This window comes from Mauremys reevesii, linkage group 2, assembly GCF_016161935.1.
Source record: "Mauremys reevesii isolate NIE-2019 linkage group 2, ASM1616193v1, whole genome shotgun sequence".
NCBI lineage: Eukaryota > Metazoa > Chordata > Testudines > Geoemydidae > Mauremys > Mauremys reevesii.
This window is the reverse complement of record NC_052624.1, coordinates 219,788,115-219,812,824: the sequence shown is the minus strand read 5'-3', so window position 1 is coordinate 219,812,824 and position 24,710 is coordinate 219,788,115. Positions and strand designations below refer to the sequence as shown.

The window sequence follows — 24,710 nt, the reverse complement described above, 5'->3', positions numbered from 1 at the left end:
CCCACATCCCAACCTCCTGCCCCAGCCTGGAGCCCCCTCCTGCACTCTGACCCCCTTGGCCACAACCCAGAGCCCCCTCCTGCAGCCCAAACCACTCATCCTGGGCCCCACCCCAGAGCCCGCCCCACCAGCTGTTTTACCGTGACCACTTGCTGTGTGCGGCTCCAGTCCCCCAATGCTCTGCTGGGGCCGAGGCTGCGCACCCCCCACCTTCCCGCGCTCCGAAGCTGGGGAGGCTGCAGCCTGCGGCCACCTTCCCCCCTGAGCTGGGGAGGCTGGGGCCACCCACCTTCTCACGCTCTGGAGCTGGGGCTGCATGTCACCTGCCCTCCTGGCGCTCCTTTGGGGCTGGGGGGCTCTAGCTATGGGACTAGGCCAGTGGCTTCAAAATGACATTCTACTTTTTTTTTTTTTTTTTTTTGCTCTTTGCTGTTCTGTAATGTAATTGAAATGAAAAGCCAGGATTAGGACTGGAATGCAGGGTATTAGTTAGTGTTTGTAACTTAACTTTCATGTGTTTAGCAAATTCTGAATAGTTATTGAGTCTTTTTCTCTATTGTAGTTTAAAAAACTTACCAAAACAAGAGCTTACACTGCATTATTTTGACAAATAAAATTTGCAGAATTTTTATTTTTTAGGCTCAGATTCCTCCCCCCCGACAGAGGCCCGAGGGGCTGGCTCAGGCCCCTGAGACAGTCACTTCTCACATGTCAGCAGAAAAACTCCTTAGCTCACGCGTCCTGGCATGAATCTCACCCCCCCGCCGTCAGGGCACTAAATGACAAGAGTAGAGTCCAATCGGAGATGGAGGAGCCTCCGCGCCTGAGAGCCAATAGGGCTGGCGAGCAGCGATGGGCGTGTATTGAAGAGGCTACTGATGCCTGCCCCGCGCCCTCTAACGGCCGCTGTGTAGCTGCTCCATGCGCGTGCCTGCGCATGGGGGATACGGGGGAAGGGGTTGGTGACACAAGCCCGACCCCTCCGACTCTTACTGTTACTCGCCGCCTTTTGCTCCCTGCTGCCGCCCCTCCCCTTGGCCCGGTGCCAGCCCCTCCTCCCGGCCAGTGTGTCCCGCTGGCCGCCCCGGAGCCCGGTGTATGTGCGGCAACAACATGTCCGCGCCGCTCCCCGCCATCGTCCCGGCCGCCAGGAAGGCAACCGCCGCGGTGAGTCCGGGCCTGGCGGCCCGGGGAAGCAGGGGTTGAGCGGCTCCGTCCTGGGGGCGAGGCGCGCGCGGTGCGCTCTGGCCTGCGGGTCTCCGTGCCCCGCTGTACCCGCCCGGGCCCGTGTGCGCGCCCCTCGTGCTCCGGTTCCCTGTCCCTGCCCGCCTCGGGAAGCCGGGCCGCGCCCCTGACTTGCACCGGCGGGGTGTTGCCGTGAGCACCCCCCCCCCCCCGCCGGGCTTCTGCCCCGGGGGAGCGGCGGAGATCGGCCCCTCCACGCGCGGCGTTCCGCGGCAAACCGCACCGTCCAGCTGGCAGGCGCGTGGATAGGTGCGCTTGGTGTGGTGATTCGCCGGCCCTGCTGCTGCCCCGTCCTGCTTGTCTTCTGCGGCGGGGTGCGGGGAAGTGCTACCCACGTGCAATGATATTAGGGGCTCTCTCCCTTCCGCCTTACCTTGCCAGCTGTGCGGTGTTAGGCACTGGTGTGTGTTTGTTTCTTTTGGTTAATGTTTCATTTAGTGGAATTAACTTCAGATGTTGGATGAGATGAAGGTCGTTGATGTCATTTGACTGACAAATGTCCCTAGTTGCCGTTTCTTTTAATAATTTTCATGTTTTGCAAGAAAGCAAATATAACGAATTTGCTAGACAATATCTGGAGTTACCCGCTTTATTGAAAAGAATGAGCAAGCCATCAAGATCTAACACAAACCTTACCTCCAAAATGAGAGAGAGATGACTAGCAGAAGCAAAATGACCTATTTGGTCTAACTTGGTGCTTATGGCAGTAACCTAATAAACTAAGTTGCCGGGATATGCTTTTAGGGAAGGAAATATGGGATAAAAATGCAGTGAGGGATTTTATTAGGGCTTGGAGAAACTTTTACTCAAAATAATGCTTGTGCTTGGTATTGCACAGATTTTATAGTATGTAGTTTTGTAATAATTTACCAACGGTCATGGTGGCACTGCCCATTTAAAAATCAAGATCAGATGTTTTTTCTAAACAAATATGCTCTAGGACTTATTTTGGGGAAGTTCTGTGGCCTGTGCTGTACAGGTGACCAGACTCATAATGATCTCTTCTGGCCTTAGAATCTATGAATGTGTCACAGCTGTTTTTTTTCCTTAAAGAAAAAACAAACAAGGGAATTAGACATGAAACAACTATTTTTAACTCTTGCATTTTTTTTTTAATTTTAGGTCATATTTCTTCATGGATTGGGAGATACTGGGTAGGTATAATGGTTTACTGATCTGTATCAAACTTATCTTACAGTTTGAGATTTCTGGGTTGTAAGACACGAGTGTTTGAAACTCAGTTGCTGTTTCTCACAAATTACACTGGCACTAGTTGCAGAGTTTATGACAAATGCTGAAGAGGTGGCCATGCTAGTTTTTAAAAACTCCCACAAAAACTACAAGTCAAAATACCTTTCTGTCTCTTTAAGTGGTTTTAATGTAATACAAAAACTAAATCAGTTAAAGCCTATTAAAAACATATTACCTACATCTGTGAGTAATAATTGAGTTGAACTAGCTGTCTTGTTCCCATTCTTCCCTAAAAAGTTTGCGTGGGGGAAGCAGGAATGCCCATTTGTAATTATTCTAAATTCAACTTGATATTCACGCATAAGCCTCATTCATGGAAAAAATGTAAGCATATGCTTAGGCCTTGACTACACTTGAGAGTTACGGCACAGTAAAGCAGTCCACAGCGCTGTAACTCACTCCCCGTCCACACTGGCAAGCCACATACAGCACTGTATCTCAGTGGCTACAGCGCTGCATGTACTCACCTCCCCGAGAGGATTAACAGCTGGTGCGGAGTGGCTGAGATGCTGGTGCTCCAGTGTAAACCTTATTATAATAAGGGGAGTAACCTTATTACGCAGTGATTGACCTCCGGAAACTCCCCATAATCCTTTTAAGTGAAGGTTCCTTGTTTTGTTGTGATGCCTCTCTTTGTTTTGTTGTAAACTCCAGATGCTCTGGGAGCTGCTTTTCAAAAAACCAAACACAACTACTGTTTGCTGTGAATGAGTAGAGGCAGGCAGGGGGGCTCCCTTTGGAATGCCCACAGCTAATGTTTGCTTGAAGAGAGAGGCAGCGCTTGGGGGTCAATTTCGCTGCTTATCTGGTCTGTGAGAAAAAAACAAACAGCTGCTGTTTGCTTTCAGTGGGTGAGAGAGGGGTGGAGGAGGGATGGGGGTCAGAACTTGCAAGGCAGAGTGCTGACACAGTATTGGCACTCCAAAAATCCACTCACTCCCCCCCCACGCTCCCTGTCACGCTCCACTCCACCCCCCCCCCTTTGAAAAGCACATTGCAGCCACTTGAATGCTGGGATAGCTGCTCATAATGCACTGCTCCCAATGCCGCTGCAAACGTGGCCACGACAGTGCACTGGCAGCTGTCAGTGTGGACAGACTGCAGCGCTTTCCCTACTCAGCTGTACGAAGACAAGTTTAACTCTCAGTGCTGTACAGTTGCAAATGTAGCCATACCCTGAGTCACCCAGCTCTGAAGGCATAGTGGAGAGCGGTGGCTGCTGGCGGGGCACCCAGCTCTAAAGGCAGTGCCAGCAGCAGCAGCGCAGAAGTAAGGGTGACAATACACATCTGCAAAATTTGCTATATATGCTGTGACCAACCTGCAAAAAAATGTGATTTCTCTGTGATTTAAGTAGATCCCTATTTATAGTGAGTATGGTCATATGGTTAATGTTTTATGGTAAGTGTTATAGTTAGTGTTACCTATTAATTGTCTGGTTCTTCCACTCCTTTTCTTGACACCAAATACTTAAGGAAGGATAATAGGATTTGAAGTGGGTCATTGAAAGAAACTGGGTGGTTTTATGGTCCTGGGGAAGAAAAAGATTGAGTTTCTCTTCTAAAGACTTCATACTTTTCAAACAAACCCTGTTATTACCTTTTACTTATCGAGTGAAGATATGTTTAGTTAGTTAGTACCCATTACACCTCTGGTGTTTAGGGCAGTGACAAAGCTCCTCCACTCCTGTCTGTTTCTGGCAAGTCTTTCAATGGTTCCCCAGCTGTGCCCCAGGTTTTTCAGCTTCCACAGCTCTTCATCATGTTGTTTTCGGGTGGCCTCATTTTTGCTTGCCTTCAGGTGTCCATCTTAGTGCTATTCTGGTGATGGCCAATCCATCTCCAAGGCCTCCTGATAATGATGGTAGTCATATTTTCTTGGCTGCATTGTATGAATAGGTCTTGGTTTGAGATTGTTCTGGGCCAAAAGATACGGAGGATTTTTCTGAGGCAGGTTGTATGGAATGAAGACCGTTTGGACATGTTGTACTTCGTCATTCCTCCGGATTAGAGCCCTGCGTGGATACAAATTTATATCTGTAGATGCAAGTTGGTATCCACGGAACCACAGGACTATCCTGGGAACCGCAGTGGCAAAAGGAGCAGAACATGGGGCTGCTGCTCCTTGGAGCCAGCACCCCATGCTGGCAGGTCCTCCAGCGCGGCTGTACCACCCCCAGCCTTGCCTACTGTGGCAGGCCCCCAGCTCACTGGCAGCTGTCCCTGGTCGCACTCTTGTGTTCAAGCGGCATGCATGCACCTAAACAGGAGATGCAGACAGCTGTGTGGAAGGGACGGGTGGGGCTGTGGGCAGTACAAACACACTGGAGGAGCTGCTGATGTGGCGTGCTGGCTCCTGGGATGGTGGCCCCACGTTCTGTTCCTTTTGTCACTGGTTCCTGGGAGAGCCCTGCGGTTCCACGGATTACGATTTATATCCATGGGTATCCGCATTCGTGGATATAAATTTGTGTCCACGCAAGGCTCTACCCAGCATTATGTACTATAAAGTAAATTTGAAAGTGTGCAGCTCTGATAAATCTTAAATTTGGTTTTGGTGTTGTATTTTGATTTCCAGACTGTATTGAAGCTACATTAGACTATGTTCAATACATCCTCGCTTGTTTCCAAAATGTCTCATAGGTTTCAGACTGGAGTTTTTCTGGGGACTTGCAGCTCTTTTATTTTTGTTATATGTTTGCCACAGGCAGTCAGTAGTCAAGTTCCTGTCTTTCATCATTGGAGCAAAAGAAATATACAGAGCTGCTATAAAGATTTCAATATACATCTGTCTATTTATGCAATGTTTCTTTTTCAACTTGGTAGTTCTGATGCCCAGTTGGAAAGAATCTCAGAATCCTTGCTTAATTAGTTCCCTTCAGACACCACTTCTTTTTTACTTTTTAGTACTGCTAGTTTCCAAAATAAGGGATTCAATACAGTAAGGAGAAAGTAGTAACTAAATGTTAATTCAAGTTTAAGTAGACGTAGACTTTGGAGCCTATAGTATGGAGTCTGATTAGGTGGAAGGAATAGAGGAGACTTGAGGCTTTTACTTGTGTGATCTTCCATCAAATGTTCAGTTCCTCAAATGAACACATGCACAACCCTAATGGATTAGGGCTTTTGAGAGGGTTAAGGCTTCAGAACATAAGGACGGCTATACTGGGTCAGACCAAAGGTCCAACCAGCCCAGTATCCTGTCTACTGACAGTGGCCAATGCCAGGTGCCCCAGAAGGAGTGAACCCAACTGGTAATGATCAAGTGATCTCTCTCCTGCCATCCATCTCCAGCCTCTGACAAACAGAGGCTAGGGACACCATTCCTTACCCATCCTGGCTAATAGCCATTAATGGACTTAACTTCCATGAATTTATCTAGTTCTCTTTTAAACCCTGTTGTAGTCCTAGCCTTCACAACCTCCTCAGGCAAGGAATTCCACAAGTTGACTGTGCGCTGTGTAAGAAGAACTTCCTTTTATTTGTTCTAAACCTGCTGCCCATTCATTTCATTTGATGGCCCCTAGTTTTTATATTATGGGAACAAGTAAATAACTTTTCCTTGTTCACTTTCTCTACACCTCTCATGATTTTATATACCGCTATCATATCCCCCCTTAGTCTCCTGTTTTCCAATACGAACTTTTATTTAGATCATTTCAATAAAGCTTTTTCTTCCAGTTAGAAGTACCATTATGTATTCTATAGGCCTGATACAAAGCCCGATGAAGTTAGTGGGAATCTATCAATTTACATAGCTGCCAGATCAGGCCCTACATTAATAACTCATTTTTTACTTGTTTTAAAAATAAAAATAATCATGTTGTTTTTAATATTTTTTCTATCCCAGCCAATTTAACGAACTTGTACTCATCTGCTTAAATGTTAAGATCTTTCAGGGAAAATTGATTGCTGATTTAAAAAAAAAACTTTTTAGTATTCATAGATTTAATATATATAATATATATGTTTAGAATTATAGTATGAGCAGCATATTTAAAGCATGACAACTCTACAATTTTCCCCATGCATGAAAAAGCTGCTTCCAGCAGTGACTGGGTTCTTTTATATATATCAGGGTCACTTATTCAGTATGTTAAGCATGCTCTGAAACATTGCTCCATTTAAAAAAAAAAAAAAAAAAGTAATTAGGCATTTGAAAACAAATTGCCTTAAGAGTTGAGCAGAATTTGTTCATCTCTGTTATACAGACTTTTACATACTGATTAGAAGTTTCTTGTAACTGGATAATAACTTTGCAATGGTTGTAGTCAATTAAATTTCTCTCTAACTTCTGTGCCTCGTGTAAGTCATAGGAACCCTGAAAAAAAATCTTTGCATTGAAGCTGGATAGGATTTTTTTTAATTGAAACTGACCTTTGAAATTTAAGTGTTAATAAACAGCACTCCTAGCTTTGGTTACTACCTGCAACAACAAAAATATACTTTCTGCTTCAAAAAACCTTTTCACCACCAACACGTTACTTGATTTTTACCTTGTAAATTACTGTGACTGTTATAACAAATCAGAAAATAATAGTGGTGGAACATACATGTTTTGATGCATAAGGGATTATGCATTTTAAGATGGTGCCCTTTTTAGGGTAGGTTAGTTCAAAGGCAGCCTTAAGTGCTGCCTTTAGCACTGAGACTTAAGTGCTGAGGTGGTATGTACACCTCAAAGAACTAGTTACAGGCAAATACTACTTTTTGCCTCCTTCGCCACCAAGAGTCCAGTCATGCAAAGCCATACTGAAACATGTTGTTTTGACTTCACTAAGACTACTACTTGCATGAATAAGTCTTTGTAGACTCAGCTCTTAAAAATATTGTGTTCAGTTTTGCAAGCAGCCAGGCCAGCATTCTGCAGTTTCCTGACTGACCAAGTCACCAGTGGAGAATGATTGATTGATAAGAGGTTTTATCTGTCAAGTTACAGAATAAACCACACTGCTTCATAGAGGGACTTTACTTTCTTCCCTTATCAAAACCTTTCCATTGTTTAATTATTTTTACTTTCACAGGTATTGAGCTTCTATCTGATTATATTTTCACCTCCCTTGGGGTTAGTTTTATTAAATTTAACATTGCAGAACTTGTGCTAATGAGCGCTGGGCTTACTAAATGAGCCTACAACGTCCATGCCATCCTCAGGGTTTGTGATAGCTGGAGGAATAAGAAAGCTCTGAAACTCAGTGCTGGGTTCAGTATGCTGAACAACATGCAACTCATCAAAAACTGAATTTTGTATTTTATTTGCCAAATTAAAATGTAGAATTACTCTAATTTTTCACTGACCCTCATTGTGTGGAGGTGTTGAGGGGAAAGATATTTGGATTACTTGAATGCAAGGAAATTAATCTTTAATCTACTTGTTTTTGTTTTGAGTTACTGCAACCTTAGGTGTGTGTGGAATCATCCACTGTATGTAGACATATACATCTATAGAAACAACAGTAGGAGTTTCAAATCTCCTAGCTACTTCAAGTTACTGTTCATGTGGCTTCCATATATGGTGTGATTGTATCCTTTGCACAGGAGTTCAGGAACTTCAATAGCAATGTCCAGCAGGGGTTGTGCATGCACCTTTCATAAAGGGCAGCATATCCCTGCTCCCACTCAGCTCCTTCTAACTGCCCTTTGGCGGAGAGTCAGACCAGAGTAGCATCTGCTTTAGCTAGTTACTGTTTCTTAGTGTATGGTAATTTAGTTTCCTTGTTTGTTACTAATTTAGCTAATTACATTAGTCAGTCAATTTCATTTGTTAGTCTGTTCCTGATAGGAGGCTGACAGATTAAATTGACTGAGGATAGTCAGTTTCATTTGTTAATTTTTTTTAAAAAAGCATTTTAGATAGGGTTCCAGTATAGACATATGCCAGATCCCCATTTACCAGGATTTAAGTCAGTGCGGGTCAGAGAGTTGTTCTTCTCACAGATATACATGACCTCTGCCTATTTTGCTTAGGAGAAGCTCATTTTCCATCAAAGTGTGCTATTTATAGGACTTTTAAAAACACACTCATAAATCTAGGGAATATAGACTGAGGCTGTTCCTCATGGAGAAATCAAGGAGACCTCTGAACTGCAGCAGCTTCAGGGATCCTTGGGTGCACTTTCTGGGACCCAGCCTGTAAGCGCCCCCCAAACTAGGGAGGTAACTGATCTCCATACCCCTAGCAGGCACTGCTCTTTTAAGTGCTCTCAGGCTTGTCTGTTGGAGCAGTGTCCCTGCTGCTCATGGAGTTAAAGACCACTCTAAGATCTCCCACAAGGAAGATGTCATCTTTCCTGGTACAACAAAAGAGGAGGGCAGAATTCCATGCATCAAAGGAGCTGCTGAATGTGGCAGGGAGAAAATCCTCACAGGAAGAGCATGGTACCAAAAGGATCTGCCTCTCCTTCAGCCCAAAATCTTAAGGGGTCACTGAAAACTTCCTTGGTGTGGGCTTCCACGGTAATGTGGAAGCAATCTAAACCTACCCCAGCATGGTTAGATGCTCCTGCACCAGGGCACCAGAACACCAGCAGCCTGCTTCCTCAGTCTTCAGACAGCACCAGAAAGTTCAGTCTTGGTGGCATTGAGAGAGAGCACTTCCTTCTGAGCAGGGGGATGGACTAGATGACCTCCTGAGGTGCCTTCCAACCCTGATATTCTTTGATTCTATAAGGGGCAGAGGGCAGTTACAGTACTGAGCAAGTGAGGCTCCGGGAACCTCTCCAGCACTCCTTTTTAAGAAAAGCAGCAGACATCAGGGTAACTCCTGCGCTTCAGTCTCCTTTACTGCACTGTTGTCCTTTTTCAGCTAAATCTAAATCACCATTAGAGCAATCCAGGGTGCCAGTCGTAAACATTTCACTGAGCTCCTCAGCTGTCAGTCTCTGTCATTCCTTCTGAGGATTCTTCATTCTCATCAGGATCATCTTCTCAGGTAACTAGCAGGGGTCAGTCACCAGACCTTTTGCCACTCTTGCCTACTCCATCTTGATTCAGAAGTCGCACTATAAAAAGGACTATGCTAAGGATGTCACTTTCAGGGCTTTATCTCAAGACCTAAGATTGTTTTTTTCCTTGGACAACTACCATCCTTATGGATTTCAGGCTTGGATGTATTGGCCCCTCTGGTTTCAGCATTCAGAACCGACCAACCGTTTTTCTGCTTTCATCAGAGATTCCATTCAGACTCCTCAGATGAACTGTCAGGGTGTGACAAAGTCATCCTAATATCAGAACCTCAACACAGCGTCTCTGGGGAAGAGGATGAAGAGGTGTAAGATGAACTTTCATCCAGTGCTTTCTCTCCTCATTCCCCAGATGAAACTTCCATACCCTTAATGAGGGATGACTTTTAAAGTATATCAGGAACTTTTCTAAAGAATGGCAAACTTTCTACACATTCTACTCCTAGGGGGATTCTGCGGGACTGTGTGCTCACAGAAAAAGAGCCCCCCCTGCAGATTTCCTGCTTTTCCTTGCAGAGAACAGCAGGGAAGCCACAGCGGGGGTGGGGTGAGGTTGGACCATGTGTGCAGTTTTTGGGAGGATTGCCCCCCAAACAGAGGTGAGGCATGGGGGGCACACAGGGTTACATGCCACTGCTCTCACCCCCCCGCCCCCTCATTTCTGCAAACACAGAGCTGCCCAGCTCAGAGGTCTCTGGCTACCCTGACTCTGCAGCTGAATGCAGCATCCTGGGTCCTAGTTCCAGTTGTGTTCCCCTTTTGTGTGTTGGGAGCCTTACTGTTTTCTGTGGAACAGTGAGTGCCTGTGGTGGGGATGGGGGAAATGAGGGAAGGGGGGTGAAATAGGGCAGGGGGAGGGGAATGTTGGGGGGAGGGGAGGGGGTTGAAGAAGAAAAGGGGATAGAGGAATCGCAGGGGGAAGCAACAGTGCTTTTTAGGCTCCCCCCCTTGGCAGCAGCTGGGGTTCCCCCGTTAAGCAGGCCTATCAAACCCGCACTCTGACAAGCCCATCCCCCCTACACCTGGACCCCTCTGACCAGACCCCCACTCCAATGAGCCCCAACCAGCTGCACCTGGATCCCCACCCCAGCACCCAGACCCCTTCACTGAGCCCCCACACCTGGACCCCCCCCCGCTGAACCCACCCACCATCACCTGAATCCCCTGCAGAGTCCTATTGCCCCTGCACCCGGAACCCCCCAACGAGCCCCTGTGTATCCAGATCTGAGCTGCCTGCACTCAGATTGCCCCATACAGAAACCTCTCACCCCACACCTGGACCCCCCGACAATAAGCTCCTCCACACTTGGATCCTGCTGAGTTGAGCTTGCCCAGCCACACCTGGTGTGCCTGGCACAGAGGGGCAGGGCCCTGAGGTGTTTCTGGGTCATGCCCAGCCCTTGCACTGTTTCAGGATCAGGTGCAGCCTCACAGCCAAGTCCCTGTACTGCAGGAGGTGGGGGCTTCAGAGTGATCTCCCAATGCAGCCAGTGACCTGTGCTCCTCACTGCCATGCTGGAGCGACATTTATTTATTGACAAATAAAATTTACAGAATTTTAAAACGTGTGTAGAATTTTTAATTTTTTGGTGTAGAATTCCCTCAGGAATAATATTCCATTGGAAATGGTTCAAGACAAGGCAGGTAAACTGTTTGATATTTTGCAAACTGCGACTCAGGACAGAATAGCCCTTCCTATTAATGAGGGAATTCTGTAACCTGCAAAGGAATTATAGATTATGGAGTAGTCCATGTCAGCAACCTCAAAGAGCTGAACGAAAGTATCAGATTTCCCCTAAAAAGTTTGAATATTTGTATTCACATCTGCCACCACAATCACTGATATTGATTTATCAGAGCTGCGTACTTACAGCACTACTTCATAGTGCAGAATGCTGGGGAATGAGAAAGTATGACATGTCCAAACTGTCTTCATTCCATACAACCTGCCTCTAAAGTGTACTTTAGTAGGCTACCAATTGTGAAAAATTGCCGAACAACTTGCATATGTATGCTAGTAATTACTACTTGGTATCCGCTTCCAGAGTGGATACATAAGGGGAAGATGAGTCCTACAGTCTATTCAGATGAACTCCTAGCTCCCACCCCCTTGGTCACTGAACTGCTTGTTAATAATCATGAGTGGAAGCCAGGTGCATAGGAACTCGAAGAAAGAATTGTTACTTAACTAATAGTAACTGTGGTTCTTCTAGATGTTCTGTGCATGTGAATCCCTCGATCCATCCTCCATTCCTGCAGCTCAGACACATTGTGAGACTCTGGGTGGTGAGAAAGACCTGAGGGGGTGACCAGAGTCATGGTGCCTTTATGTCCTTGGAAGAGGGGGTGCAAGGACATGCAGGAGTCACGTATGTGCCCTTCTTTGATGCTTCTTTTGAAGTTTTGGAATTCTTTTGCAAGAGATTCAGCCACACCATGAATGAGAGCACAAAACATCTTGGAGAATCACAGTTGTTAAGTGTTTTTTAGTGGTGTTTTTATGCAGTATAGTGGTTTTTTTAAGCAATATTCAGAAAAGTTTGAAAACAATTGAATTTGTGACCTTGTCTATGTGTCTTTGAATAGATTGACACAGTAAATGTATAATTGACAGGCTTATAGCCGATGCTTTCTTAGAGAAACTACTGTTGGACAAGAAACTAGTTTTCTTTAGATGGGTTTGATACTTGTTATAAAGGAAGGACTTCACTTTTAACATTGGTAATGCATTTTGTTTTAGGTTCTTTTAGAAATGTCACCTGTAATGACATGACACTCCCTCTTATTTTAGCATTATTATGGCAACAGTGCTTAACTATTAAAGTTAACAGAATTAAACTAGCACATGAAAATGCTATTTAACATACTTTTCTCCAACAGACATGGCTGGGCAGAAGCATTTGCAGGTATCAGAAGTCCACATGTAAAATATATTTGCCCCCATGCGTAAGTATATAACTTCTTTTTTCGTCTTTTTCACTTATTTTTTTTTTACTATTTATTGAGGAAGTTTTAACAAATTTACAGTTACTTGCCATGTAAATATCAGAAACAAAACAATCATTACAACAGTTAGCTTTTGTTTCAAGACATTATACAGGAATAATATATATTAATCAGATATTCCTGTTTAAGAGGGTGTTACCATATTATAGAGTGAGCATCTTGAAAATACCAATGTTGTTTCTGGTTTTTCACTATTTTCTAATGCAAGGCTACTATGTAGATTATATTTTGTAAGGCCACTAGACAAAGTGAGAAGATGAAGTCAGTGAGATTTATGGGTACTCAGCCAGTAGTCAACCGAAGTGATATCTGCTTGCTGGCAAAGTGCAGATATATGCTTATTAATTTTTTTAAGAAGTATTGATACGAATTACTTAAGCACACCAAGTTTTGATTCATATTTTGCTTTGTTGAAAATAACTTAGTCTGAGTGAATAAATGGAAAATTATTGGAAAATTGCTCAAATTCAACAACTAACTTCAATTTGACAGTTTGTGTAAGTCTCTACTTTCTGCAAGCTTTCAAATGGCCAAGTTTTACTCAGCATGAATATTTGAGAAGCTAATTGTAAGAATTGATATTTACTTATCTCTGTATGCATTCCTTTGTAATACAAAATGCACACTGTTGGTTATTCATGTAGTTAGTATAAAGGTTCTCAAACGTTGGTCTGTGGGCCACTGCTGTGTTCTGCAAAGCCCTTTTTGGGGAGTCTGGAGAGATGGCAGTCATACAAAGCTGACGCTCCTGCTTATTTCTAGCAGCTAACTTGCATTAAAAGACAAATAAAATACTTGATAACAAGCATCAGGTACTCTTGTGGGGATTCTGCACTATAAAATTCTGCAAAATTCAGCATATTTTATTTGTCAAAATAATGCAATATAATCAAACCAGTTTCAATTTTTTTTATAATTTACTTAAACTACAATACAGAAAAAAGTCACTAACTATTCAGCATTTCATAAACACATGAAAGTTAAGTTACAAACACTTGGTAACAGCCTGCATTCCAGTTCTAATCCTGGATTTTCATTTAAATTACATTACAGAACACCAAACAGCCCAAAAAAACCCAAACAAAAACATGGAATGTCATTTTAAATTGCTCAGACTTTCACACATGATTCATACAGTTTTGTTAATCCAGGAGTGGACAAACTATGGGCCTGCCAGCTGTTTTAATCCAGCCCTCAAACTCTCACTGGGGAGCAGGGTCTGAGGCTTGCCCCGCTCCAGCCAGAGAGCAGGGTTGGGGTCTGCTCTGCGTGTCTCCCAGAAGCAGTGGCATGTCCCCTTTCTGGGTCCTACATGTAGGGGCAGCCAGGGGGCTCCGCACACTGCCCTGCTCCAAGCGCCGCCCCCGCAGCTCCCATTGCCCAGGAACCACCAGGAGTGGTGCCTGCGGACGGACAGCGTGCAGCAGATCCACCTGGCCATGCCTCTGCATAGGAGCTGGAGCGGGGACATACCGCTGCTTCTGAGAGCCACTTGAGGTAAGTGCCACCCCGAGCCTGCACCTCTGAGCCACTCCCCCATGCCCCAGCCCTGATCCCCCCTCCCATCCTCCAACCCCTCTGTCCCAGCCAGGAGCACTCTCCTGCACCCCAAACCTCTCATCTCCAGTCCCACCCCAAGCCCACACCTCCAGCCATACCCCTCACCCCCCGCCCCAGCCCGGAGCCCTCTCCTGCACATTAAACTCCACATTTCTGGTCCCAGGGCCGGCTTTAGGAAGTGCGGGGCCCAATTCGAACAGTTTTGACGGGGCCCCGGCAGGGATGACTTAAAAAAAAAAAAAAAAAACTTAAAAAAACCCACCTTTCATTTCTTACATGTATTATTTACTTTCCATGACTAGATACATAATAACAAAATTATATATTACTACATAATATTGTATATGGCTCTTTTCTTACTCCCACTTGGGTACTTTCTACCAATATCTCTTGATCTCTTGCCCATATTGATAGAAGTCACCACATTCTAAAAGAATATTAATTATAGATTTTCACTTTCATATTAGGAAAATAATTTGTTTTGATAGTTGTACAACTGATTTTCTTCAATAATGTTTATTTTATGCCCCCTCCTTCCCCCCAGCACTGCCCAGCCCCGTGGAAACACTGCCCCCACCAGCGCTGCTCGCCTCGCAGAAACAAACCCTCCTTCCTCAGCGCCACCCCATCAAAACAGCTGTGGGCCAAAGAGGAAGGTTTGAGGGGGAGGGGGGAGAAACGGCACACATAGGCAAAAAGAAGTATTCCATTCTATGCATCCGAAGAAAGCTCATGCTGAAATAAATTTGTTAGTCTCTAAGGTGCCACAAGTACTCCTGTTCTTTTTGTAGATACAGACTAACACAGCTGCTACTCTGAAACCTGGCACACATGGGGTGACCAGATCACAGCAGTAAAATATGACCCACCCCCTCCCCGCTCGGCCCCACCATCACACTCCTCTTCACCCCCTAGTCCCCCACTGACTTGCTGCGTCCCTCCTAGTCAGTCCCCCACCCACCACTCGCCTCCTTTCACTTTCTCCCTCCCCTGCCAGAAACCCCCATGCCCGCCCCTAAACCCCCTGCTGGCTCACTGCTCACCTCTGTGCCCCCCGGCCACGTGCCCCCCCCCGCGCCCCGACTGCTGCACCCCGCAGTATATAGCCTTATTCAAAGACCCAGGGGTCACTATATTACTGCACACAGCAGTCAATCAATGGAGTTGTAGATAAATCTCTGCATTATGCATTTTTGTATAACTTTTACATGACTTTGTATTGAACCTTAGTAATATGTTATAGCAGGCCCCTAAGGTAGTGTAATTAAGGTAAAAGAAAAATGTCTTTTTGCTAGAAGTAGAATAAGATCTTCTCTCCACTTTGTAATCAATTGCCCTATTGAATGAATGAATGAGGTGTGAATGAGGAAGGTGTGGAAGGCAGGCACCTCCAGACAGCTGCAACCCTTGGAGAGGGGCTGGGAGCCAGACCAAGGAGCTTTGCCCAGGGCTGAGTGGGACGGAGTTTGGGTGCTGGGTGCAGGCTCCGGGCTGGGGCACGGGGTGGGGTGCAGGAAGGGTGGAGGGGTGCAGGTTCTGGGAGGGAGTGCGGAGGGGTGGGTGCAGGCTTTGGGACAGAGTTTGGGGGCTGGAGGGGGGTGCTGGGGGGAAGGGACTGCCATGTGGCTTCCTTCCTCCCCTGTTGTCCCTCACCATAGCCTCAGTGGGGGATGGAGCTGCCCCTTGCCCAGTGTTTGCAGGAGTGGTGGCTGGGGGGAAACCCAGTCAAACTCTGTTTTTACTCTTTTGCTGATGGGTCACTTAAACCCCTTACAAACTCCTTCCCGCCTCTCTCACTCCCCTTTTCTACTGGGCTTGTTTGATCTTTTTGGTGGAGCCAGATGAAAACCACAAACCCCAATGAGAGCAACAGGCTGGAAGACTAGACTGAACCCACCACCCAGCCTAGTCCATCTCAGAGTCCAGGACTGAGGGCAAATGTCCCCCCACCCCCAGGGCACCTGCTTCCACTCCTGGCCTCTCCCAGCGCTGCCAATGATTCTGTGTGGCTGCATCGGGTGGGATTTCAAGCAGACCCCACAAACCCCCGCTAAATTCACCCCTGTTTTGCGACCACTCTGCACCAAGAGCACCTACCTTCCCTGCCCTAAAGCTGCTGGATGGCTAGAAAGCTGAGCTGGGCATTTGATTGATCTAGAATATTATCATGCCCCCACCCCCCAAAAAAACCCTTAATATCCACAAAGCTTTAGGGGGGGGGGCTATTCCCCCCCACAAAGCCGGTCTATTTCATTGTTGCAGGGCAAACGAAGGAGCCATAGTTTAATGGAAATATTCATCCCCTACAGCGGTCTTGCAGCAGGGAAAGCAGAGTTGATAGGAAGGGAACTGGTTTGGACAGGAGCCCCCATCCTCCTCCTTTGCAAATAATTTGGAGAGGGGAATCTGATCACTCAGTGCCTCAGTTTCCCCTCCTGCGGGGGGGGGGGGGGAGATAAAAGTCTCAGCCTGCCCTGTTGCAGACCTTTCGCATTCTCCCCTCTTGATGTATTTGATTTCCTCCTCCAAACCTCCCTCTCTCTCTCACCTGGAGTTCACAGCACTAAGTACCGGCTCGGGGCTTTTTTCCTGGGTTACATGATCCCAACTTTAGTTTTGAAACAGACACAGGCAGGCACAGACTCACCCTCAAACAGCAACACCACGTAAACCACAAAACCAGCCCAATATTACAACCCTACGGGGAATCGCAGGGTCAGACACTCACCGCTGGAAGCCCCAGCAGCTGCTCAGGTGAGTGAGGTGCACTGCAGAGATTCCTGTCTGCCACAGACCAGAAGCTCCCTCGGCGTCTCCTCCAGGTGAGTGCTGGGGGTGGGGGAGGGGAAGGGGAAGGAAGGCTGCAATGCACATGTGCCTTCTCCCCCCTCCCCCCTCCTGACCTGCAAGTACAGCCAGGGGCCCCCTCTGCCTCAGCCGGCCAGCGTCTCTAGTTGCCTAGCAACAGCTGCTGCTTCTGGGAGACGCAGAGCTTTGCTTCCGGGAGAGACGCTGCAGAGCGGGGCCCTGTCAGGGGCGGGGCCCAATTCAGGGGAATCGGGCAAATCGGCTTAAGGCCGGCCCTGTCTGGTCCCACCCCAGAGCCTGCACCCCCAGCCAGACCTTTACCCCCTCCCACACTCCAACCCCAATTTTGTGAGCATTCATGGCCTGCCATACTATTTCCAGACCCAGATGTGGCCCTTGGACCAAAAAGTTTGCCCACTCCTGTACTAATCATTGTCCTGGACCTGGCTAGGTACTTTAGGAAGTGCTTGGTTCTGATTGTCCAGACATTTTATTGACTGCTTAGTAAATGTTTTATTTGCCTTTAAAACCTTTTTTTTAAAATGGGTAAGTAAAATAAATCCTGAGCTGTAATCTAACCCCATTGTGCCACTTGAGCACAGGAAAAAAGTGAGAAAGCATGTAGCTCTTCCTATCTGAGGATTCCCTCACTTTCATTTATAATAAGGCTCTTTTATATCACTCTGGCAATGTAGGGGCCTTAAAACTTTCACAGGTTTTATGCTCGTAGGAGAATTGACTGAGAATGGGAACAGTTAACTAACAATAGGAACATTAACAACATTACTACACAGACAGGCTGCTGCATTTGTGCTACATTTGTGCTTCAGAGAATGAGATCAATTAACTAACAGGCAGGCTGCTACATTTCTGCCTCTAGCCTGCCTCGTACATAATAAACAACTGTACCCTTCCATGCCAGCGAGCTGCAGTGGCAAGAGAGGGACACTCTCTCTCTTTCTCTTCTCCCCCCTCACCCCCCGTTGCTTGTTGGCATGCATGCATGCCGAGCCCCACCCCCCCCACCCGATGGTGGTGATCAACCACACAGGCACGCACGCGCAGCCCCTCTCCCCATCTCTGAGACTGCTCCAGATGTCCTGCCTGGGCTGCCAGGGAACAGGCACGTGTCCCCTGGCAGATTATTATTATTATTATTATTATTTTATTTTGCATTTTTCTGTGGGGGACACAGGAAAAAAAAATGCAGGCCATATGAATTCGCTTAGGAGTAACAGGACTCTACCCTGGCATTAAAGCTATAGCTGGCATCTCTTTAACACTTAAAATCAGGGTGAGTAAAAGACCAATCCTGGTCTATTTTAAGAGAAACTCAGATTGTCTGTCCATCCTATGACTTAAATGTTCTTCCTGGGAAGAAGAGCATCTTGCCTCGTTAGGGCAAAAGTAGTAGAGGGGCATCCCATGTGGTGGGGTGAGGTGCAGCGCGGCACAGAAGAGCAAAATTGAGGGGGAATCAGTTTACCCAAAATTACAATAAAACATATGGCAGTTTTTATTATCTTATCAGATCAGATCATTGGGCTATCTACAATAGCCTCTTCTGTCTGATAGTTGCCAATACCACATTATTCAGAGGGATGTGGAAGAAACCACATAATGGACAATTAAGATGTAATCTCTGCGCACACACATTTTTTAGCAGCTGGCTTATTTCCTGAAACATAGGTGTCTGTCCTCTGCAAACACTTGTATAACCTGTCTGAAACAACTGTATTTTCTCATGCCTACAAATGCCTAATTCAGCACTTGGCCTTGACACATTATGACAATTAAGTCCACTGCTAAATTATGCAGTGTGTGGATTTTTTTTTTTTAAATCGGACCAGTATCATCCTCATCAGTTTTAAATTTGATGCCTTTCAATTTCATCAGTGTCCCTGGTGGTTTTTGAGGTGGCCTCTACATATTGCCAATGGGATGCTCCTGTTGTGGTTCCGAGCTTTGGAAACTTTATGGAAACCAGTACATCATAAATACTTCATGTGAAATTGAACTTTTGGAGCCAAGTTTGTAAGAGCATGTGTCCTTAATTTCTTGCTTTCTTTAGACAGTTTCAGATGTAAGGACTTTATTTTCCATGCCCAGAGTGACTTTTGGGTTTCAGATCCAAGACTCTCTTCATTTTTAGTGTTAGTGTTGTATTATAGTTAGTTTTTTCTTCTGGGCGCTTTGCTGTTAGCCAAACAGGCTTCCAGGGAGTTGATCAAGAATGGGATTTAAACTTGGTATATTGTGCTTCTCCATGTAAACAGAGGTGGATATACACACCAACTCTCTTTTAGGCTGGGAAAGCCCATTCCTCATACTACTGTTTGGAAGTAGGACCTTCACACATCATTCCTGCACCAATTGGTAGCAGAGGCCCTGGGCCTTAGCTGATGAGTTCTGAGTATCCAATCCTTGGATCTGACCTATGACTGGCTATCTACCCTTGCACTGGAAGAGAGTATGTTGCCAGGCAAGTCAGATGCGACCCCAGCACTGGAGAATTCTGTACCAGATGGGGGTTGGTGGCTTGCTTACTCTTACAGGTGGAAGATTTAATTGAGGCCAAGAATTGAGCTTTTTGGTGCTAGAATTTCATTAATAGTTACGCTGATTTTGGCTTCTAAGGAACTCTTTGGTCTATGTCTTTGTTCAATGGCTGGAGATTGCTAGGTGTCTTAAAAAATCTGGTAATAATCAAGCATCTATTGACCTATTGAGGCTGGAGAATTTCTTGGCACCAAAAAGGATTGTATTCTTGGAACAGACTATTGCAGCTGTTCCCTTGCTGTTGCTGAACTTTTCACTTGGAGGAGGGCCATCAGTTTGTGTTCAAGTAAATTAATCTACCTGCCATCTCAGCTTGTCTCTCAGGTGTCGCACTATTGCAGCCCAGACCTTTCAGGTATCCTAACTTCTTCCAGTGGGTCAGAGAACCAGTTCCTTGATGGAATATTAATTTGTTATTAACATAGCTGATGGACTCATGTTTGAGCCCTTAAAATCTTTTACTAAAGACAGCATGACTACCTCTGTGAGGAGAGAGTTGCATGAGTTTTAATAATTGATCCTATTTTCACCATATTCTTCAGAGATAGTCTTCTTACAAATTCATTTCAAATATATAGAAAAAATGGAGATTTCTGTGTGAATCAGACAATTTCATAGTTCTTTCCAAAACTGCATTATTTTCTGGAGGAAACACCCCATGCAAAGGGGGTTTTGAGTTTTTAAGATATATATCTATAGATATAGATAGCTAGAACTGAAGACTTTAGGAAGTCAGAAAGACTTCTTGTAGCATAAAGAAAATGCCATTTCCACTTTAGGAGTTGCAAAGTGGAACAGGTTGTACAATGAGTCCTGTTATGATTCAGCTAGGGTGAGAGTGCCTCAGGGTCTTAAAACTCAATATTTTAAGACAAAAGTATCAATGATGTGCCTCCATAATGTTTCCATCGTAAACTACTAGCAGGGCTACTGTGTGGAATTCTGTACATCCCTTTATACATCACTGCTCTCAAATTGGCATCTAGATCTGATGTTTGCTTTGGGAGACTAAATCTGTAGAGCCCTGCACAGATACAAAATTTGTATCCGCATCCAGTCCACAAAAATGATCCGTGGATATCTGCATTTGCAAGGATCTATGAATATATTTAATTAGAACTTTTAAATCACTTTTCTTGGGGTTCTGCTGTTTGCTAGACTCCCATAAGTCTGAATGAGCAGAGGCCAATAGTTACTTGTACTAATAATTGTGGTCCTTTGACATAGTGGCTTCTTAATATCTGCTCTACATGCCCATTCTTTTCATGAGAGCATGTAAATAAAAGTAGCCAATTAGTTTCCTCTGTACCATTCATATGATTCTATTGTCTGTGCTTTTCATAGTCTCTCAGGGTCTTCATTCTGTTCTCAAGGAAGTCAACTAATTATTTTCATCTGCTGCCTCAAAACCCATTGTAGTTCTGCTAAAAGACCAAAATTGGTCTCACTCGTGTTTACCATCCGTTTTAAAAATGAGAGATCTGACACTGGTCATGCTTTAAAAATGGGATGAAAATATAGGAAACATCTAGCTTTACAACTTAACTATTTCTGCATCACTGCAAGATTTCAGGTTATCTGATGTGTGGTGTTATGTCAACAAACCTTTGTATTAAATTATACCAATATTATTTCTCAATTTCTAGGCCAGTTATGCCAGTTTCTCTGAACATGAATATGGCCATGCCATCTTGGTAAGTACTTTCTGAATTAGAAATAATCATATATAAAGTCCGAAGTGTTTATATTGATTGGACTTAAGGATGAGCTTGAATTGCTAGCTTTAATCAACTGTAAATGCAGAACAAACGTTCTAACAGGTTTCTCATTAATAGTGTCAAACTGTCTCATCAGAAGCAAAAAAGAAATATTCTCTCTGAGAAGAAAGAGAAGTCATCAGACAGGGAAAAGGCAACTTTTTAAAATTTGAAAACCTCAAATGTATAATATACATAATAGTCTTCAATCTGCTTGAAAGTTTGTATTCTTTGTGTGCTTGTTTACTTATGTTCCACTTCTGGTGTGCATGTGCTGTAGCTGGGAATGCTTTAGTCAGCTCTATCTTTTGGTCATACCTGTTCCTTTGATGACCTTGAGCCCTGCTCCCCGAGGGTAGAAAGGGGGTGGAACAAGCAACTGACATTCATTTCCTTTCAGCTGCTCCTGGTTATGAGGTGGACCCAGATAGCAGTGTCCCCACTCCCTTTATCAGTCACCTATTTTATTAGGATTGTGTAAATAGTTATTTAGACTAGGTATTTAGTGTAGTGTTTTTAGTAGTTTTAGCTTTGTTTAGATTTATTTTCTGCCCTTTAAAGGGAGGTCTGATATTATGTCAGGACAGAAACCCCCCTGTGGGGCTGGTATGCTCATGCATGACACATATTTAAATTGTCTTTACTTTTTAGGTTCCAGATATGTAAAAGAAAAACATAAGGATTGTAATACCCTTGCCAAGAGGGCAGCTACATCTAGGACAACAGGATGAAGTTGTTCTATTTTGAGAAAAATAGGAGGCCGGTCTCTGAAGCAGGTGGAATATAGAATCCCCCAGTCTGGGACAGTCCTCAGTGAAAAATCTCCTGGTAACTGCCTTAACCTCCAGGGGTCTGACTGCTTTTGTGTCGGCAGCTGCGAGCAGTAACAGGTATCGCTCTTCTCAGGAGTGCAGAGGAAGATCTCACAAGAAAGAGGTTTGGTTCACTTCCTGCTGTCTCTGGGATGAAGGGATCTCCTAAAGCAGCTCCTCATATATCAGTTTGGCAGGAGGCAGCCCAGAAAGCCTCACCGGTGTCTGTTAGCACTGGAGCAGAGCTTTCTGCTGGCTGCTGTCAGTCTGCTGCTGGCACCATCTGCTCTAGGCACTGGGTCAGCTCTTTCATCTGTCTTCAGCACCAGTCCATTCTGAGCATCCTCCGATGGAGGACAACTCTCTTGGTTGTCTGCAGCATGGGCTCGTTCTGAGCATGCTGCTCTGGCGCTGATTCAGTTACAGCCCTTTGCAGTGCTGACTTCCTCAGGTGGCTTGAGAGGAGCAGCTGTCTGTGCCTGTTCATTCAGAGCCTGACTGCCCCTTAGTAAATGTTTTGTCAATCAGGGGATGCTTTCTAAGTCACCTGGGGGTTATTGTGGTAAGCCCCATCAGTGGGTATTTCTCCGAATCCCTCATGAGCAGCACCCCATCCTCTTAGAAGAAGAGGATGGGTATTCCTTTTCTGATAATGTGGATGTTTTACCCTCTTACCCTTTGGGAGTAACTTTTTATGACTCATATGTTTGAGAGTCAGGTCATACATAGGGTAAATATACAGGCATGTTAGTTCAAAAGCCTCTAGGTAGGCTTTTGAACTCTGCCCTGGCCACATTCACTTCATCCATGTGAACCAACTGCTTCACTTCACTGGTGCCATATCCTAAATCAAAACTTTCCTCAGCTTCAGTTTCCAGGATTAGATCTTTAACCTGAGGATCCACCTGTCATGCAAAAGCAATCACAGTGATCTTGTACATACTGTTGAACCAGACTCTTCTCCACATCAGACTCTAAATGAACATGTACTTCTGCAACAAGTTTCTGAAACTATCCTAGAGCATATTCCATCCACGTCTTCACAGCGTGAACATATGGCTCCTCTTGAGGCATCGTCATTAGATAAGTCATTTCAGGAATTGGTCCACAGAATGACAGAAACTTTGGTGATCCCAGCTCAGACTGTTCAACAAAATGGACATATATTGGACATTTTGCATATCTCTCTACCAGATACACTTGCCTTATCTTTAAATGAAGGCTCGTTAGAACCAATCTAGCTATTGTGGCAGATTAGCATCTATCACCAACCTGTAAAATAGCTGAAAAAAGGTGTTAAGTCCCTTTGATAGGGTTTGAATATTTCTAAGTGCATCTTGTTCAGGGTCTTTGGCACAGCTCAAGAGAAGTTGAAACATCAGTCTTTTAGAACTACTCCAAAGGAGAACAGGAAAAGAGTGGACCTCTTAGTAAAGAAGAGTTATTTGTTAGCTAGTCTTCAACTTCTCATAGCGAATTATCAGTCCTTCTATCGTGTTATGATTACCTTATGTAGAGCAAAGTTGCTGAAGAGTTTGATAAACCTTTGTCAGACATCAGAGAGAAATTTAAATCTGTCTATGGAGGGTCAATTAATAGTTAAACCCTCTTCACAAGCCTCCAGTCATGCTGCTAATGCAGCATCAAAGTCCATGGCAGCAGCAATTAGGCAGCGTGTCATGGCTCCAGTATTCTGGGTTTCCAAACAAGATTCAAATTACACTGGAAGACCTTCCTTTGAAGGGAATCATCTGCTCCATTCTAAAACTGACAAATTGTTACATTGAAAGACTGGCTTGTACCATGTCACACATTAGGCAGCTATGCTTCCCATTACAAGAAGCAGTCTTGATATCATACTCAAGTGAAACAGACTGCCACTACTCTATCATCTTTATAAGAGAAAATCAGATTTCTCTAAGAAGAAATAATATATACATAGAAGGAGACCTTCATCGGCTTCAAATGCTGCGAAGGCTGGCTCAATAGTCTTTTTGATGTGTATATCGAGAGCTGCCAACGAATCTTAGAGGATCTTTATACCTTCCCTACCTCTTTGGGTACCGTTTGCAATATTTTAGGGAACATGGAATAGTATCACCAGCGACAGGTGGAGTACTGGAAATAATTCCAAAGATTACTCTAGTCAATTCCAAGACATTTCCATCCCTAACTCATCTTCCCCATATCTTTTTAGGGACTCCACTCATATGAGTGTCCATCAACAACAGAGTCTGTTTCTTTTGGCTCTTTGTGATAGAAAGGAGATTTCCCCCCACAGTTGGGGGGGAAAAGGGTTCTATTTGTGATTTTTTTTCTAGTCCCCCCTCAAATTGAGAGATTGGTGTCCAACACTGGATCTGAGATCTGCATTTCTTTGTTTGCCAGTTCAAATTCCTAATGGTAACACTGTCCTTCACACTTCCTTCCCCAGATCTTCTAGATTGGTTTGCAGCTGTAGACCTACAAAATGCGTATTTCCATCCAGCACATAGGAAATACCTGTGCTTTGTAGTGGGCAACACACATAACCAGTACAAAATGCTGCCTTGTGGTTTGTTTATGGCCCCGAGAACTTTCACTAAATTGTCTGGCAGCACATTGCAGAAAGAGAAATATGTTTTTACCCATATCTTAATGATTGTTTGGCAGGAGGATTGTTTTCAGATAGATAAACAGTGTTCAGTATGTCATACGTCTGTTGTGCACAGTGGAGTTGAGTGTGAATGTGAAAGTCTCATTTAATCCAAC

At 44.8% G+C, this 24,710-nt stretch overlaps 1 protein-coding gene across 1 annotated transcript in view; it reads left to right on the top strand.

The window, feature by feature from the left end:
- Positions 1-859: 859 nt before the first annotated feature.
- Positions 860-24,710, top strand: part of LYPLA1 (lysophospholipase 1) — a 39,756-nt gene continuing 15,905 nt past the window's right edge. The window contains exons 1-4 of the mRNA XM_039524974.1: positions 860-1,167; positions 2,368-2,399; positions 12,338-12,403; positions 21,037-21,084. Coding sequence (XP_039380908.1) covers positions 1,099-1,167; positions 2,368-2,399; positions 12,338-12,403; positions 21,037-21,084 — 215 coding nt within the window. The 5' untranslated portion in view covers positions 860-1,098. The remainder of the gene's footprint in view (positions 1,168-2,367; positions 2,400-12,337; positions 12,404-21,036; positions 21,085-24,710) is intronic.